Source organism: Aspergillus fijiensis (genome assembly GCF_003184825.1).
Source record: "Aspergillus fijiensis CBS 313.89 unplaced genomic scaffold BO72scaffold_67, whole genome shotgun sequence".
NCBI lineage: Eukaryota > Fungi > Ascomycota > Eurotiomycetes > Eurotiales > Aspergillaceae > Aspergillus > Aspergillus fijiensis.
In genome coordinates, this window is record NW_024469043.1 from 17435 (window position 1) to 34015 (window position 16581).

Below are 16581 nucleotides of genomic sequence, written 5' to 3' on the forward strand. Positions count from 1 at the left end.
AAGATGAGTGTAGGTGAAATTGATGGATAAAGAAGGTAGACTGAATGCAGGCATCGACGAGTATGAGAAGGACTGATGTAACTACGGAGTATAGCTGGGGAAACCACCCCGCACCTAGCTAGTAGCCCTGACCGCCTGCTCAATCTGGCTATATTGATTCGACGCGGTCGATCTCCAATTGCCTTTTTCTACGCGTTCTCCTCATCAATTCCAACGATGTTGTGTTTCCACTTTCGCCTGCTTCAATGCGTCCTGTAGCTGTATGTACTGCCTCCGTCGAACTCTAGCAGCCTTTTAAACAGCTGACGTACCACTAGACACCCTTTCGCGCATCCTCGCGATCGAGTGGAGGGCCACAGTTCGCCTCGACCCCTCGATTCTTCGTCTCACAGAGAACCCCCGCATCGCAGCAGGCAACTCAGGATGCATTCTCCACCGAAGACGACGGACCCCAGAGCACTCCGGTCCCAACTGCCCGCTTTTTGAGGCGCGATAGGGGTGCGATTTCCACGTCTCGCCGGAAAGAAATCATCGAAGATTCAGACGATGCGGAAGACCACCAGCAAGATGATACGCCACACATACGTTCGGGAGAAATCATCTTCGATGACGGGCAAACGCAGAGCAGCTCCCCTGTGCCACCAGTAGATGAAGATTCTGAATTTGAAGATCTCTTCGCAGCCATTCAAGAGCGGAAGAAGCGGCGTCGAATCTCAGTGAACGACGATGCTCCCTCATCCCAACCAGTAGCCACACGATCAGACACAGATCAGATCGTGTCATCGTCACAAGATCATCCCGCGTCCCCAACGCCTCAATCCCAGTCCCCAACTCCAGTTGCCCCCAAACAGTCTTCGATGCAGACGCAAGCCACTCCAGCTCCTTCACATCGTACCCCGGCAGCCACAGCTACACCTCGACCCACAGCGCCGGCAAGCATCAACCCTCCATCCACAACCAATCCCCGACGTTTCCTCTTTCCAACATCTCACCTCCCTCCAAGCACCCAAGCCCAATCAAGTAGCAAACCATGGGTCTCTGCATCGACGCAAGAGCCACCATCGTCGTCTCAACGACGTAAACCACCAGCCTTCGTGCTACCTCGCTCACCGTCCCCATCGCACATGGACGACGAGCTCGCTGCCCTCCCGACCCCGTTTTCGCCATCTTCGCGTGCGCTGCGTCGACGCGGACGTGTTCGCGGTCCCGCCCATGCTTATCTCCCTGATGGGATGGCTGCTGAAGTGCGCAGCTGGGTTCTGGAAACGGGCACACGACACTACCAGCAGCGACAGACGGGTGTGGCCTGGCGCACAGGAGCGGATACCCCCGGGAGGGAACCGCGGTACAATTCGACCGTGGTTCGGATCGAGAGTGTGCATCAGTCTGCTCTTCCGAGCTGCGGTCCTCTTGCGTTTGTGTGCGGGCATGAGACCGATGCTTTTGGTGATGAGGCAGGGACAGAAATAGATCCACGGCTCAGGAAACTGCTTCTCATTGGGGCGCCCCGGTCTCAATCTGAGACGGAGATACAGTCCCGGCGACGTGTCACCTCAACAATGCCTGAGCTTCGCCCAGGAATTGCCATCGGGATTTCTCGAGGGTTGACCTGGGATATCGATCTGGGGGGGAGTGACATAGGAGAGGAAATTGGAGATAACCCCTCTGGAAATACTGCTTTGCAAGCATCAGGGAAGTGGACCGTGGTGCTGGAATGGGAGCTGGTCTCCGATGTAGACGGTCAAGATAGTGCATAAATTAGATACCCTACATGTATGAGCATGAGATAATAACAACCACCTCATCGCAACGATGATGTCTGAAATAACGTGTCTATACACACTTGCTTTTGGCCCTATCCCAACAAAACGCCACACCTTGCAACGCCAGATGCAACCAAAATCCAGCTAAAAACTCATGCATAGCCGTTGACTTAATCGGCACCGGTATCTTTCACCACAATTTTGAGCGCATCGACCGCAACGGTGCACCCCCACTTCACCAACTTCAAATCCTTGCCCGAGGGCACGATATCCGTCTTCGCGACGACCTTGCGCAGGAAGAAGATCAGCCCCTTGGCGATCTGCGGCGTCTCCTTGACACGCAAGAAGATCTCCATGAGGGCCTTTTCATCGCGCTCCTCATCGCCGTCCTCCTCGCCTTTCTTGCTCTTCTTGCTCCCTCGCTTCTTCTTCCTGTTCTGTTGCTGCGACTGCTGCATCACGCTGATGAGCAGCAGCTCCACAAACGTCTTGCTCTTGGGCTGCAGGTAGGCGAAGTTCAGGATCTTCAAGATCCCCAAGTTCAAGGTCCCGTCCACCACCAGGGAGGCGTACATCTTGGCCAGGTTGACGATGGACTTCATTCCGAGCTTGTTGCTCTCGTCCTCGTCGTCGCCGAAGCCGCCGTCGGAGTCGGAGTCGTCGTGCAGGTCGCCGTTCTCGCCCATGCGCTTGAAGATGTTCCACAGGGTGTACATGAAGGAGACTTTAATGCGGCGGCCCATCTCGCCGCACAGCCGGCGGGCGATCAGCGTGTAGTAGGGGTTGTGCGCGGCCTCCTCCATGGCGCAGTGGGTCAGCACGCGGGGGATCTCGAACTCCTGGGCGCGCTTGAGCCGGAGTTTGAGCAAGCGCACGTGGGCGTCCTGGTAGTCCGTGGCGGACATTATGGCCACGAAGATCGAGCGGCGCACGTCCGTGTTCATCCGGTGGGCTTTGGCAATGTTGACCCAGTCGGGTTCTTTGTCGCTGTCGTCGTCGTCGTCGGGTAGGGCGTGCTGCTGGTCCGCGCCGGCGGGCAGGCTCGAGAGTTCCTGGCGCGCGGACTCAAGCGGGTCCTCGCGCCAGCTGGCGCCCACGAGCCACCATTTCCCCTTCTTGGCCGAGTTGTGGATGTCCTCCCGCGAGATGCTGATGGGTTCCGAGGCGCGGATGACCCGCGTGTTGTTGAGCGCGCCGAGGATCTTGCGCATCTTCGTGAGGTGTTCGGACGAGATGGTCGAGCCGGCGCCGGCTTTCAGGCGGTTGTTCTTCAGGTCGGTGATCGTGTCGATCATGAATTTGGTGCGGACGGAGAGGGACGCCTCGCCGGCTTTCGCTACGGCGGGTTGAATAAGGAGCACAATATCCTTGAGGGAGGAGGGGTCATCTTGGCGGAGCTGAGGACCAGAGTCTGTGGTTCGTCGTTAGTACTATGTATGGTGTGTGAATGAGCTTGCAGGAGGGTAGTAGATACGTACTTCGGATGATCTTGAGGAGAAGCTCGGTGTTTTCCTCTGTAATGTCCTGGAGGAAGATCCGGATGTAGTCAAACATCAACGTGCTTGAGATGACGTGGAAATTGTACAGCTGGGAAAGAAGGGAGATCAGGTTGATTGTCTCCTTCCCTGAGAACGACCCTCTTTCGTCTCCACGAGCATCGAAGGTTTCGACAATCTTTTGCACAATCTCCGCGCCAAAATCCATACCCATCACCTTGTAGACGGCAGCAATGAAGCCCGCATGCAGGATGATGAAGGTATCCGACAGAGCGGATCGTTCGCAAATCAGTCCGAACAAGAGTGTGATGAGGGTCGAGGTGACTTCTCCACGGGGATAATCACGGTATAGCTTCTCGAACTCCGCCAGGATTGAGATCATGTTGGCTTCGGACAACTTGTTCAGGTGTCCTTGCGCTTGTCTCCGAAGACGTACAAGACTCTCGGACTCGGAGGAAGCCTTAGCGCGAAGCGAGGGAGGAATGTACTTTTGTGGTTGATTCCCACTGGGCTCTTGAACCGGAGCAACGTATGGGTTTTCCTTCTTCTTAGGAACGGGTTCCTCTTCCTCTTCATCCTCGTCGAGATCCATGCCATCCATATCCTCATCTTCCTCATCCTCATCCTCCTCCAAGTCCTCATCCTCATCAAAGTCTCCAAGGGAGTCGTCGTCTTCGTCAAAACCCTCCAATCCATCCAACCCATCCTCACTACCCATCTCGCTGTCATCGTCATCCGACTCAACGTCGTCATCAACCGGCAAACCCTGGGCCTTTCTCCGCTTGTTGCGCAACCAGTCGTCGGCCTCTCGCTTGCGCTTGCGATTCTCATCATCGGAGCCCTCATCCAGATCGCCGAGGAGATCACCCAAACCATCTTCCTCAAAAGCCTTGGGAAGCTTCTTGCCCTTCTTGAGACCCAACTTCTTCTCCAACGCAGCAATTTCCGCATCATCCTCGTCCAACTTCGCTTTGACTGTCTTCGAGATCGGACGCGAGGCAGCCACCGCCTCAGCATCGTTGTCGGTCGTCTGCAAATTTTTCTTCGGCTTCTCGGGCGCAGCAGCCTTAGCAGCCTCCTTCTTCTGCTTCAACTTGGCCATGGTCGCCGCAACATCGTCGTTGTCGTCCGAATCTCCCGCATCATTGTCGTCATCAAATCCACCAAATCCATCCTCGTCGTCGTCGTCATCGTCATCATAACCCCCGTAAGGCCGCTGAGGACCCCTCTTCTGCCCTCCCCGCTGTTTCTTCGACTGCCGTTCCTCTTTCCGACGATCTTTCCTCGCGCCAGGGCCGTTGCGCTTCCGCTCACCGTAGGTATCGCGGATCCCCAGCTCCTCTCGGAGATTGCGAGGTAATGAAGTTGTATTATGCCTAGGACGTGGCATTTTGTTTTTCTGGGGGTGGAAAATGTTGATGCAGTGAACTTTTTTTTGGTCTTCTGCGAAAATAATGCCGTTCCAAAAAAGTCCGCGGAGGCGGAAACCATGAAAGGCGGTGGGATGAGGTTGCGGAGCTCCTCTCCTCTCCCCACTCAACTCGCTGAGTCGAGATCGTCTGGCCATAGGGTTCATTGATTAGAGCATAGCTTCAAAAGTGGATTGAGCCGCTGCTTCCCTATATCCCAATACTTCAACTTGCAGCCCACTCAAGACAACTTACAAGGTGTTCAATACCACCATATCCTCCAAACCAATCACTCAAGTTACACCATCAACATTCCCCATTACTGGGCACGCATCCATTCAAAATGCCCGCACACCTTAACCATGAGGAGGTCTGTCCAGCCCGAACCCCCAATCCCCCAATCTCTCTCTCAGAACCTAAACCCCTCCCCCCCCATCCCTTTACATTCTATACATCTAAATTAACCCAAAAAATAGTTCTTCACCTCTCTAACCACCCTCCTAACGACCACTTCCCAAAAAGCCCGCGGCTCCGTCTACCTCACCCAAAAGCCTTGGATCAACGCCGATAACTCCCAGGACCAGCAACAACAACAGCAGCCAGCAATCCTCATCCGCGCGACAGACGGCAACACCGGCGCCCCGAACCCGAAGAAAGCGAAGACCGACAAGAAGACAGCGGCGGCCGGCGCCAAGAAAGTCAAGCTGTCGACGGTGGTGAGCCCGGAGGAGCTGGAGGCGTTCTACGCCCGGTATGCGGAGGTGTGTAAGGCGGGGATGACGGGGTTGAAGAAGCGGGATCGCAGTAAGAAGAAGACTGCCAAGGGGAAGGCTGGGGGAAAGGTGCAGAAGGCTTGATTTCTAGTTGTTAGGTATGAAGTCGAGGTCCTATTGAGGTAGGATTATGGACTGTGGCTTTGGGGTTGGTTGGGTGCGAATGGGAAGGTTTGAGGGGTTGGAGGATATGATGAATGATCTGTGGTTGCTTATTCATTGTATGGTTGATTTGATTGCATTTATCGGCGTTTCATGGGTCTATCTCTTTTGTTGTTCTTTCATTTATCAACTGCTATTCATGCAACTGGGTATGGAGTAACCGAGTTCTCGAGCCATCAGTTGTAGAGTATTTGAACATGCTCTATGGGTTTCTCAAGGACGAAGCATGGCAGCATGGTCCCCATGCTAGAAGATACCGATGGATATCAAGAAGGGCCATCCAAATCTCTACATGCACCAAAGAAGAACCCAGAGTTGCACATCTCCTCGGCAATCAAACCGTTGTTCTCCCCTGGTCACGGATCCGTCCCTCATCACACTCTAGGACAACTTGTCTCTCTTCCCTGTGAAGCCAATCATCATCCTCCATTATCAAGCAAAAGACAACCTCCCAAGAGCCGCAGTATAAGGTACCCAGGAATCCAGCCCGTGACACATTTCAACCCAATAGAGACCGAGAAAATAAGTAAGGTTGGAAGGAAATACGCGCTGAATGCGCCGTCCTCTACACAACCACCCACCCACCGACTCCTTATCAATGCCGCAGTCCCCACCGGATAGTCAACCACCACCACCCAGGAGCCAACCCTCCAACGAGATAACCAGAAGTCCCCGCCGTGTCGAACATCAATGTCCAATCTCTCACCACTTCTCCAATTCGAAAGCCCGACAAATAGCCAAACCCACAAGCCATCGTCAAGCTTAAGACCCCCACCCCCCAGTGTAAATGCCATAGTGTTTCCCCCGCAAACCCCAAAACCCTCTACCCCAGACAAACCACATAGAGAAACCGCGTGATGATCGAGACGATAACCCCCCCGGTTTGTTATCGTTCCGCCAAACGACAAACGACCCCGTGATTTGATTATTTGGAGACCGGCAGGCGAGGGAAGGCGGGCAAGCCCGGGGCCGGTAAGCGGTAGTAGCCGTTCTCGCGTTGGCGGATGGGCGGGACGGTGAAGAGGATCAGGCTGGCCAGGAAGAGGACCCGTTTTTGCTGGAACTTCAGGGGCACTTTCCACCAGGCGTGGAGGGCCGTGAGCCAGACCCGGCTTTGTTGGCGGAGGCGCATGGGGACTTTCCGCCACATGGTTGTTGTGGTGGTGTGGCGTGCATAGAGGGGGAGAAGGGGAAATCGGGGGATGGAGTTGGGGGTGGGGTGAGAAGGAGGAAATGAGAAAGGAGGAGGTGAAGATGGACGTAGTAGCGAGTAACTACTACGCGCTGCAATTCGAGGAGGGGAGGTGGTTTGGTGGTAATAACTAACTTAGCATTTAAGTATGGGGAACGGGGGACCTTAGGTTGTTGCCGTGGGCGGGCGCTTACCTACTAGTATTGTTGATTCCACCTCCCGGCCCTCCCCCTCACGCTAATGTGACCTATCAACCTTCTTTGTCCCCAATCTAGATCATGCCATTCGTTCAGGTCTCAACCCCGAAGGTCCGTGTTGCGTCTCTAAGGTAGTACCCTACTTATTAAATCACAATGGGCAGAAAGTTGATTGGCAGGTTGATGATTTCAGATGTCTAGAAAAGAAATGTCTCACAAATTAAGTATAATTGATGGTACACGCTAGAATACAATAAAGACATTAGGGTACATTTCCAATGCAGATTGGCCCACCCACAAATCAAATGTGTCCCGGACCATGCATGGGACTGGATAACGGAAATTCATGTAGACAGATCATCACAGAATGAAGGCGTGTGTGGGAATAAAACAAGAATATCATGACTGACGGATGTGAGTGAAGGAAAGGGGCCAAAGAGTGGTATGTTGAACTGGGAAAGAATAGTATGGTGAGCCAGCGAAGCTGTTATTTCCGCCCACATGTCATGAGTCTTTGTCAGTAGACTCCTCGGACCTTCTAAAGCAATCAGGAAGAGGAAGGTCGAAATCATCCACAATATCCTGACCTTCAGCTAATTGGTCCTCGATGTTGCGCTTGAGCTCCCCCATAGTCGAGTTCAGAGCAGGCCCGATAACAATCCGGGCAGCAATATGGATGAGCACGACCAGGAGCTGAATGGGAGGGACCAAGACGAGTGAGGCGGTCTTGTGAATCAAAGAAGCTGCATCGTGCTTCTCAGGTTTGGCAAGCGTCAAAGTAGATGGTGGTGGCATGGGAGAGACCTCCCGCTGGCGGGATGCCTTGGAGCGACGGCGAAATTCTGCGCTCATGCTGGAAAGATTAGAATTAGAGTCGGTGCTTGAAGCAAGCCCGGTAGGTTCTGGGGCGGGCGAAGGAGAGTTAGGGGCGATGGTAACTGGTTGGGGCTCCTGCTCGGAAAGGTCTCTTGCTAGATCGTCTGCCGGCGACATATGATCCCAGCAGTCGACGTATACAGAGACCCTATTGTCAGAACGCTTCGACTTGGGAAGATGTGAGTCTTCCGAAGACGAGTGAACATCACCACTTTCATTGTCATAGTGGTCGTCACTCTCGCTTGACGCAGGAGTAGAGCAGGTGTCCAAATCCGGGATAGCTGTAAAAGAAGGGCCAAGTGAGTGAAATGATTCCACACTAGAGGAAAATGATAGTTCAGGATCAACCTGATCTTCAGCAATATCTTCGAACCTTGCCAGCAAGGTCTGAAAGTTCTGCTGTGTTTCGGCCACGGACTGGCCCGAACGCTGAGTTGGCCCTGCGATCTGAATGGGCTCAGACGACTCATTGTCGTCTGCGATGGTCTCTAAAACGGTGCTGTTGCTGCCTCTGGTCGTAAAGCCACTATCGTCCGTCGCATCTCCGTCCGTGTCTTCGCCAGCGCTAGGCGAGTCAGTCGCCAAGTCATCCTTTGGTTGAAGTCGGTCGTGCTTGTATATGGAAGAGACGGGGGCGCTTTCTCTGCGCCCTTTGGGACGCCATGCCCTCTTCCTTCTAGGCGCCTTGGCTTCCTCGGGGATTTCGACGGTGAAGCCCCTCTTGAAGGGACAGGGCGTAACTTCATATCGGAGAATCTTCGGCAACACATTCTTCATTTCCGCGACCAACGTTCTATCGTCCTCCACTTCGTTGGGCAGTTCGATGCGATAATAGGTGAGAGGTCGGATGCGCAGGACGAAAGTCGACTCGCCATCAACGCACCAACATTGTGAGTTCTTGAGGATGGCGTGGACGACATTGCCGCATTTCAAGAAGACAGTCAAGCCGTGAACATTTTCTAGACGAAGCGGCGCGAGCGCGACCGTGCGTTCGGTAGGCGATCTCCAAGGAAGTGTCTCGACGGTATCAACCGGGTAATCAAAGTCCGCGGGCGCGGTGCTCGAGGGGATAGGCGCGAGGGCTCTAGGGGCAAAATGGACGACTTTGGCGGAGGGATGGTAGAAGAGATCGTTCTCGGACGGTTTCACATATTCTGAGTGACGACGTGTACGCGGGTTTAATTTGGTGGGGAGAGTAGCAGACCGACGGATGGACAAGGTCTGAGGGAGCGGCGCATCGGAGGAATTAGACATCCTCAATCATGGGGATCTGGGATGATGGGAATATAAGGAAAAAAAGAAAGGGACCGAAACAGAAGATTACATTGAATAAAAGTGTAGGGTGATAGAAAAGTGCAGGCGATGTGAAATATGGAAGTGTCAAAAATGGAAAAGGAGAGACGATCAGCAGGGATATTGAGGAGGGGGGGGAATAGGAAAGAATGATGGTGGTGGTGGTGAGATAATCGAGCCCGAATGACCCCGGAAGATGGATGGATGAACTCAAACTGGAATAATCATGGCAAAAACCAATCTGGACTAGTCGCGGATCTCCCCTGCGCTCTGCACGCTGCAAGCTTGTTGGGGCTGGTGTGGAGTATGATGTACATAGCCTCAGGCAGTAAGGCACCCAACACAATCACGTGAAATGTGGCGTCGTGGGGCTGGGCGGGTAGTCCGGCTGCTGGCTCCGGCGCTTAGCGGATGTTGCACCAATCCACAATCACAGCCATACTTGGACATTTCCGTTATGTGGTTGCCTGTGGCTGTTCCCCCTCGAGCCAACGCACCACTATAAATAGCTCTACATGTCCAATTCTTTCTCTTTCACTATCCCTGAGCTCAAATCTGCTTTCTTCCTGGGTATAGTCGAGCATCATGCCGAACTTCGAGCCGAACGCCGTTATTCGCGGCTGTCAGCTCACCATTGTTGGAAGTGAGTGAGATTCTTCCCCTCTATTACCTCTCCACCCGCCGCGTGGAGCTTGCTTGTGGCTCCATGGAATCCACCATGTGAAGCAGAAAAGGGGTCTTTGAGATGGCTTCTCTTGCTTTGTCATGCCTGGCTTTCTCGATTCTTGATCGTCAGACCTGCTGTCGCGCAGAATGATCGATGGGCGGCATTGAGCAAAACACCTACGTCATCGGAGCATGAGAGTTGGATCGCTGACCATCGCTTCATAGCTGTCCGCGCGCTGGGGAATCCCGACTTATTTAAATACAACCACTTTCGACAGGCTGTCTTTGCAGTCGCTGTTGGAATTGCTATCCAACTTATCATTCAAATTCCGGTATGAGCGGTGCCAATTACCAGCCTCGAGATATCTGGCCCCCAAGCTAACATATCACGTCTAGATCATTGGGGTCAAATTCGTTCTCTGGATCCTCTCATGGGTTCTTGATCTAGAAAATGCCACCTGGGATGACTCTCTCGTCGAGGGTCTCGACTTCATCTCCAACTCGGTGCTCCAGGTGCCCTTCTTGCTCATGACACTAATGCGTTATATCACACCCACCCTGGACGAGATGTAAGTCAAATATTATGATTGATATTCAGTCGGATTGGGTTTGTTGACTAGTTAGTTTCATGGAATCCCTCAAATGGGTTGACGCGACCTACGTGCACAAGCACAAGCATGAAGACCCCAAGAACCTGCGCGAGATGTATTACCCCAACCTTTCCATGTACACCACCGCAGACGGCAAGGTCAGAACTCCCAAGGGCGCCGGCCTTGCAGCATTCTTCATGTTCCTCAGACGGTACGGCAAGCGGGCTGGATTGCTCCTCGGCACTTACCTCTTCTCTTTGGTCCCCGTCATCGGTCCTTTCGTGATGCCGGCTGCTTCGTTCTTCGCCTTCCAAAGCGCCGTGGGAACGACCCCTGCGGCTGTCATTTTCGGGGCCGGCTTTATCCTCCCCAAGAGCTACGTGGTCTCGTTCTTGCACAGTTACTATGCCTCCCGCAGCCTTATGCGTGAACTTGTAGGTTATTTTCTTGCCTCCCTCTCGTGCTCATTTGTCTAACAGCAGGAACAGTTGGAGCCCTACTTCAGCCGTGTGCCCTTCACCCATGAGCAGAAGAAGCGTTGGTTCGCTGATCGTGAAGGGGTCTTGTTCGGCTTCGCATTCGCTTTCACCCACGTTATGAAGGCGCCCTTCATTGGAGTCCTCCTCTACGGCGTGGCTCAGGCATCGACTGCCTATCTGGTCACCAAGATCACGGATCCCCCACCGAGCCCTGCGCTGAAGGAGGGATTCGCCGAGACTCAGACGACCTGGAAGAACAAGCACGACTTCCTGAGTCTTCCCTTAGATAAACTCGACAAGATTAACATGGAAGAAGAGGAGAAAAAGCCCAAGGCATCTGATGCCCCTAGCCGGCAATTGTCCTAGATGGTGGTGGATTGAAGGAGGAAGGCCCCGGGATTTGAATGAGCGGCGGAGTAGACAAGCCGGGATCTGTATAGATTTGGGGCGGAGTTTTGGGGAAATTTGTAAAGGGCTTTTATAAGAGCCGTATGGGTGTAACAATTCCGATATCGTTATCAGAAATAGTTGAATGCAAAATAGATGGGAAGAGGTGGGAGAAGCTTCCCCGCAGATAAGCGTCATTGACCCTCCGATAAGATAACCTTGTCCCACTTTCTCTCCCTCCCCCTCATCATCCTCCCCGTTCATTTCCGATTTGACCTACTGATAACCATGGGTCTGAGCGAGACTTTCTTTGAACTGCTGCAGCGGGGAATGTTTTTCTTAGCTGCAGGGGAGGATCGTGCAGCTACGAATACTTAATTGGCGACTGTCAGCCCGGGGGAGGGGCGTTTCCTGCAGAGCTAAACTCATTCTTCCCTTCTGCTGTACATCTGCAAAGACCTTCATCAGATACCAGACAGAAGTATCACATCACATCGTACTCACCATGGGCCACAAGAAGATCCGCACGGCGCTCACGGTTGATCTTGACAAGCCCGCCTGGGAGCAGCCTGGCTTACACGTGCGTGTCATCTGATCTGATACAGTTCCTGTCTCCGCACCGATACTGATATTCTGCAGAACCGATGGCATCCAGATGGTACCGCCACAGTCTCTATTGATCTGACATAATCTCCAAGCGCCATGCTAATCATAACCTCATTTGAACGAAACCAGTCCCCGCATGCGGCAAAATCGCCAACAACGAAGTCGTCAAGATCGAATGTCTCGACTGGACCGGCGGCCAGATCAAGAACAACGATTCCGCCGACGACGTCAAGAATGTCGACCTCACCCAGATCCACTACCTATCCGGTCCCTTCGAGATCGAAACCGCCGAGCCGGGCGACGTTCTGCTGGTGGAGATTCAAGACGTTCAGCCCTTCGAGGATCACCCCTGGGGGTTTACGGGGATCTTCGACAAGAATAATGGAGGCGGGTTTCTGGATGAGCTTTATCCTAGAGCGTGAGCCAGACCCTTACCTTTCGCAATCTGATTTGGGAGGAGAGGCGAGGCCCTAGAACTGACTGACTGTATACCGCAGAGCAAAGGCCATCTGGGACTTTGAGGGGATCTTCTGCTCGTCGCGACACATTCCCCACGTCCGCTTCGCGGGACTGATCCACCCCGGAATCCTGGGTTGCGCGCCGTCCGCCGAGATTCTGGCGGAGTGGAATCGTCGGGAGGGGGAGTTGATCGCGGCGAGCGCGGATCTCCAGCGCGATGTGGCGAAGCCCCCCGAGCCGAAGAATGCACATGCAGGGAGTGCCGATGAGAGTCTGAAGCAGAAGATCGCCAGAGAAGGGGCGAGGACGATTCCGGTATGCTTCCCTCACTTCTTCATGCGTTCCCGTGAAACGAGGTGAAGTTGGAAGCTGAGCTCAAGCTAACACAATCTTGATTTCTGCTCTAGGGCCGCCCCGAACACGGCGGCAACTGCGACATCAAGAACCTGTCCCGCGGCTCCAAGGTCTACCTCCCCGTGCACGTCCCCGGCGCGAAGTTCTCCGTCGGCGATCTGCACTTCTCGCAGGGCGACGGGGAGATCTCCTTCTGCGGCGCCATCGAGATGGCCGGCGTCATCACGCTCAAGTTCACCGTGCTCAAGGGCGGGATGGCCAAGATGGGCATGAAGTCCCCGATCTTCCACCCCGGCCCCGTGGAGCCGCAATTCGGACCGGGTCGATACCTGACCTTCGAGGGATTCTCGGTTGATGAGAACGGAAAGCAGCATTACCTGGATGCCACGGTGGCTTACCGCCAGACCTGCCTGCGGGTCATCGAGTATTTGCGTCGGTATGGGTATGATGATTACCAGATCTACCTGCTGCTGAGCTGCGCGCCGGTGCAGGGACATATCGCCGGGCTGGTGGATATCCCCAACGCGTGCACGACGCTGGGGGTGCCCATGGATATCTTTGACTTTGACATTCGGCCGGAGGGGGATGTGGTGCAGTTGGACATGGGGAGCTGTGCGTTTACAAGTGAGTAGGGTAGATGCAGTGGTTTATTTGTCAAGAATTGAGGAATGCTGTTGCCTTTCAATCCTACGTGGTCTCTTCCAGCTTGGTATGATTATTCCTTACGGGCCAGCATCAGTTAGTCAATGCCTTTCCGCGGTCTTGAGTTAGTTGCCTTCAATGCGAGAGCAGGACCATTGTGTAGACTATTCAATACGTAAGAGCACAGCTTCTGCCTTAAAATTAGCCACCCAGGCGTACATTGACAAAGGAAAGAGTTTCGACCATGTAGACCTAACATACCGACAAGCGAAGCCCAAAAGATGAAAAGGGCATAGCACAGAATGACTGGCGACTCGGATCCCAGACAGAGTTAAAAGAGACCTGCAAGGAAAAGTTACCCCAGCAACAACCACATGGCATCTCTCATGGAGTATCATATGTCCGGGATATGCATTGCAAGGAGCCTTTCACCATGCCAGAAACCGAAGCCTTATTCGCAGCAGCGAACAAGAGGATCTATGGATTATGATCGGCACATGCGTAGCATAAACCCTTCGTGATGTTCGGGGATATCATAATGGTCATTCTGTTGGTTCCCGATGAGATGGAAGATCCTGTACTGCTACCAGATGTCACGGAACATCGCCATGGGCGAGGAAACGTAAGTATCAAGATGAATTGTGTTGAGTTGTCAAGGAAAGGAAATTCGGAAGAGCAAGACTAGCTAATGGCCGAATATCGACTACCACGTATTCCGCTACAGATGCCGCAGTTCTAAGAACTGCTGGTGTCCTCGACTGCTAGATATATCAAGATCGTCATAGATCCAGTGACGGTGGCGTAAGGTCGAGATAGTCGATAAATATAGCGTCTAGAGACGATGACTGAATCATTTTAGAATATAAGAAATAGACTGAATATGCAGTCTGGAATCCATCGAGACGAATAGACGTTCGTACTGAGGACTCCGATATGAGGAGGGAGGAAGGTAGAACAATTCATCAAATCAAGCAATTTGATTGATGATATTTTCACTAGCTAAGAGACAGGCAGATTGAGGCTAAATAATAAAAAAGAAGAGTGACTATTGACTAATAAGCAATAACTAAGCTACCGGGCTACCATCAGCCGGGATGTTGCTTCAAATAAAGGATAAACCTCAACAAGCATTAGAATAAAGGAAACAAGCTGTTGTACGCGCTTGACGCGGTTGAGTGCAGTGGCATAGAGGAAAAGCACCGCTGAATGACAGGAGTAATCTCATGATTGTCGGGCTCAACCGAAGATCCAGGAGCAAAAAGATCAACGTCTTAAAGACGTGATAGGACATGCTACCATTGTAGGCGCAGTACGTGATCTCTTTGATATGGTGCATCTGATTGTTGACTAGACTAAGCTCCGGTAAGGCCTTGCCCCAATGCGCCGGCATCAAAATTGCCCGAGAATGGTACTGAACGTGGTCTAATATGCATGTTCAGCAGCAAGAGGAACTGCCCAGTAACCGTCGGCTGCATCCGCCTTGAAGAAGACATGGAGTTTTGCTAACGCCATGCTGTTGAGGTTAGGTTCGATTCTTCGCATCGAATAAGCCATCTCAACAATCGCATCATTTAACGCAAGGTATTGATGGACCATTCTCAACTTGCCATTTGACTTCAGAGGAAACATGGTTTTCGACGACCACGGAGACACGCACCGTTTAATAATGCGGGCGACCACCGTCGTCGGGGTATTATCCCGTTGCTCTTGTATCTCCTCAGGAGTATACATCTTCAGCTTCGCGATCTTCGTTTTGGCCCAAGGATACGTCGGAACGCGGTAAATGATGAAATTGGTCACCGCATGTCCCTCACATCAGCACAACATTTGGTGTAGGTGGCCGATTCTAGCGGATCCTGCATCCGCCTCAACTTAATCAGGTGACTATCGGCATTTACTTCATGAAGGTTGCATACTAGCTGTGTGGGTTTCTAGTATTTATAACAAAAGGGCGAGGGGTAGGTAGGACCATCGGCTATCCACTGGGACTCTGGGCATGTTCCAATTTGGTTTTGATGCCTTGACATGAGTATGGTATATGCATCACGATGAGCAATTATTTTGCCCATATTCTCGAATGCATACATAACATATCTCTGAAACCTGCATCAATCGCGCTGAGATTCCTCATCGAGTCCCCTGAGACACAAGGTACAGAGATACACACGGTCATTCCGTCCGCTGGTTCTGTGTGTCCAGTTTTGGCAAAGGCGAAGAGAGCAAATCGCTCTCAGCTTTGAGCAACCTCGACTCGGAAAAGATTGTTGCTTAGAAGTCTAGATGACTGAGACTGAGCGAATGCAATTATCTCTCAGTTAGTATCATGGCCAGTAACCCACCGGAGGATGATAAGTGGTGAGTATGTATTATCGGGCTTCGTGGGAGCCTTCTTCTTTCTCTCAAGTTTGGCCCCTTGGATACCTGGGTCAAAAGCAACGTAGGATTTGTGAGAATGATACGTTGGTAGAGATGCGCTTGCTTAGATGTCTGCTTCTCAGCTTCTGATATATCACGTTGAAAATCGTAAAGGAGATATGTTTTATGATATCGTACGAGTCGAGGGCAATCAATGTGTGGAATGGTATCAATAGGAGTACCTGTCACCACGAAGAAAATCATAAGTAAATAGTTTTCTTCATACCGGCTTGTAGGCAGCCATTATATCAGTAACTGGGTGTTAAGCTGCTTGCTTGGCAGCCGGTCTGAGGGACGTTGAAATTTGATACAGCCATGGCAGGTACGTCTAGCTCTCTGGTAGATGAGAAGGATCAGAGTATCAAGAGAGCGGCAGAGTCGCAGAGTAGAAGTGTGGAAGAGTAGAAGAACAGAAAGAATGGTAAGGCAGAAGAAAGGTTGAACAGCTTGCAGCCTACTAAAGGTGAAACAAGAAGCTTTACAGTGAATCAATGTAAGGTTGAATGGTCTTCTCCGCTGATAATGTAGAGAATGAGGAAACAAGCTTGTTCACTATACTTAGTAGGCAGGGGTGCACGGAATAATAGCCGGAGTCAGTGAATAGAGACAGCCCTTACTATTAGTAGTACATCTCTATTCATCTCTCATCCAACTCCTTTCTTCTACACTCTTCATGCTTACTACTGTTTATCAAAGGTCTTACGATTCACCCATTCATTCACAGTCCCAGATCACAGACCACCCTTGATCATGATCAACGATACTCGAGCCCGAATGCTAGAACTGAGATTGCAAAAGAGCGAAAAGCCAGCAACTGAATCT

At 52.2% G+C, this 16581-nt stretch overlaps 6 protein-coding genes across 6 annotated transcripts; 4 read left to right on the forward strand and 2 right to left on the reverse strand.

The window, feature by feature from the left end:
* Positions 1-205: 205 nt before the first annotated feature.
* BO72DRAFT_531492 (uncharacterized protein) lies at positions 206-1762 on the forward strand. The gene is made up of 2 exons (XM_040950372.1): positions 206-260; positions 318-1762. The coding sequence occupies exons 1-2, from the start codon at positions 246-248 to the stop codon at positions 1755-1757; spliced, it is 1455 nt and encodes a 484-aa protein (XP_040796871.1). The 5' UTR covers positions 206-245; the 3' UTR covers positions 1758-1762.
* On the reverse strand, positions 1743-4677 carry BO72DRAFT_489399 (MIF4G domain-containing protein). Its single transcript, XM_040948089.1, has 2 exons — positions 3242-4677; positions 1743-3174 (listed from the first exon to the last, which is right to left on the reverse strand). The coding sequence occupies exons 1-2, from the start codon at positions 4647-4649 to the stop codon at positions 1934-1936; spliced, it is 2649 nt and encodes an 882-aa protein (XP_040796872.1). The 5' UTR covers positions 4650-4677; the 3' UTR covers positions 1743-1933.
* A 285-nt stretch (positions 4678-4962) lies between these two features.
* Positions 4963-5501, forward strand: BO72DRAFT_413697 (signal recognition particle 14 kDa protein; the record flags this gene model as incomplete). The annotated part of the gene is made up of 2 exons (XM_040942513.1): positions 4963-5038; positions 5145-5501. Coding segments are annotated over exons 1-2 (384 nt in total), but the record flags the coding sequence as incomplete, so codon positions are not given.
* Positions 5502-7201: 1700 nt separating this feature from the next.
* On the reverse strand, positions 7202-9344 carry BO72DRAFT_452238 (uncharacterized protein). Its single transcript, XM_040945682.1, has one exon. It carries the CDS (start codon positions 9120-9122, stop codon positions 7497-7499), a length of 1626 nt encoding a protein of 541 aa, XP_040796874.1. The 5' UTR covers positions 9123-9344; the 3' UTR covers positions 7202-7496.
* A 402-nt stretch (positions 9345-9746) lies between these two features.
* Positions 9747-11262, forward strand: usgS (transmembrane protein UsgS; the record flags this gene model as incomplete). Its single annotated transcript, XM_040947118.1, has 5 exons — positions 9747-9804; positions 10053-10159; positions 10224-10396; positions 10452-10851; positions 10906-11262. The coding sequence occupies 5 exons, from the start codon at positions 9747-9749 to the stop codon at positions 11260-11262; spliced, it is 1095 nt and encodes a 364-aa protein (XP_040796875.1).
* Positions 11263-11529: 267 nt separating this feature from the next.
* BO72DRAFT_255197 (acetamidase/formamidase family protein) lies at positions 11530-13497 on the forward strand. Its single transcript, XM_040940075.1, has 5 exons — positions 11530-11863; positions 11923-11941; positions 12019-12307; positions 12387-12663; positions 12756-13497. The coding sequence occupies exons 1-5, from the start codon at positions 11789-11791 to the stop codon at positions 13332-13334; spliced, it is 1239 nt and encodes a 412-aa protein (XP_040796876.1). The 5' UTR covers positions 11530-11788; the 3' UTR covers positions 13335-13497.
* The last annotated feature ends 3084 nt before the right edge of the window (positions 13498-16581 follow it).

Bases quoted from the DNA above. Each gene is read 5' to 3' on its own strand.
- BO72DRAFT_489399 (XM_040948089.1), bottom strand. From the start codon at position 4,649: ATGCCACGTCCTAGGCATAATACAACTTCATTACCTCGCAATCTCCGA. The intron at 3,175-3,241 runs GTACGTATCTAC...GACGAACCACAG, and splicing joins TCTCCTCAAGATCATCCGAA to ACTCTGGTCCTCAGCTCCGC.
- BO72DRAFT_452238 (XM_040945682.1), bottom strand. From the start codon at position 9,122: ATGTCTAATTCCTCCGATGCGCCGCTCCCTCAGACCTTGTCCATCCGT.
- BO72DRAFT_255197 (XM_040940075.1), top strand. From the start codon at position 11,789: ATGGGCCACAAGAAGATCCGCACGGCGCTCACGGTTGATCTTGACAAG. The intron at 12,308-12,386 runs GTGAGCCAGACC...TGTATACCGCAG, and splicing joins GATGAGCTTTATCCTAGAGC to AGCAAAGGCCATCTGGGACT. The intron at 12,664-12,755 runs GTATGCTTCCCT...TTTCTGCTCTAG, and splicing joins AAGGGGCGAGGACGATTCCG to GGCCGCCCCGAACACGGCGG.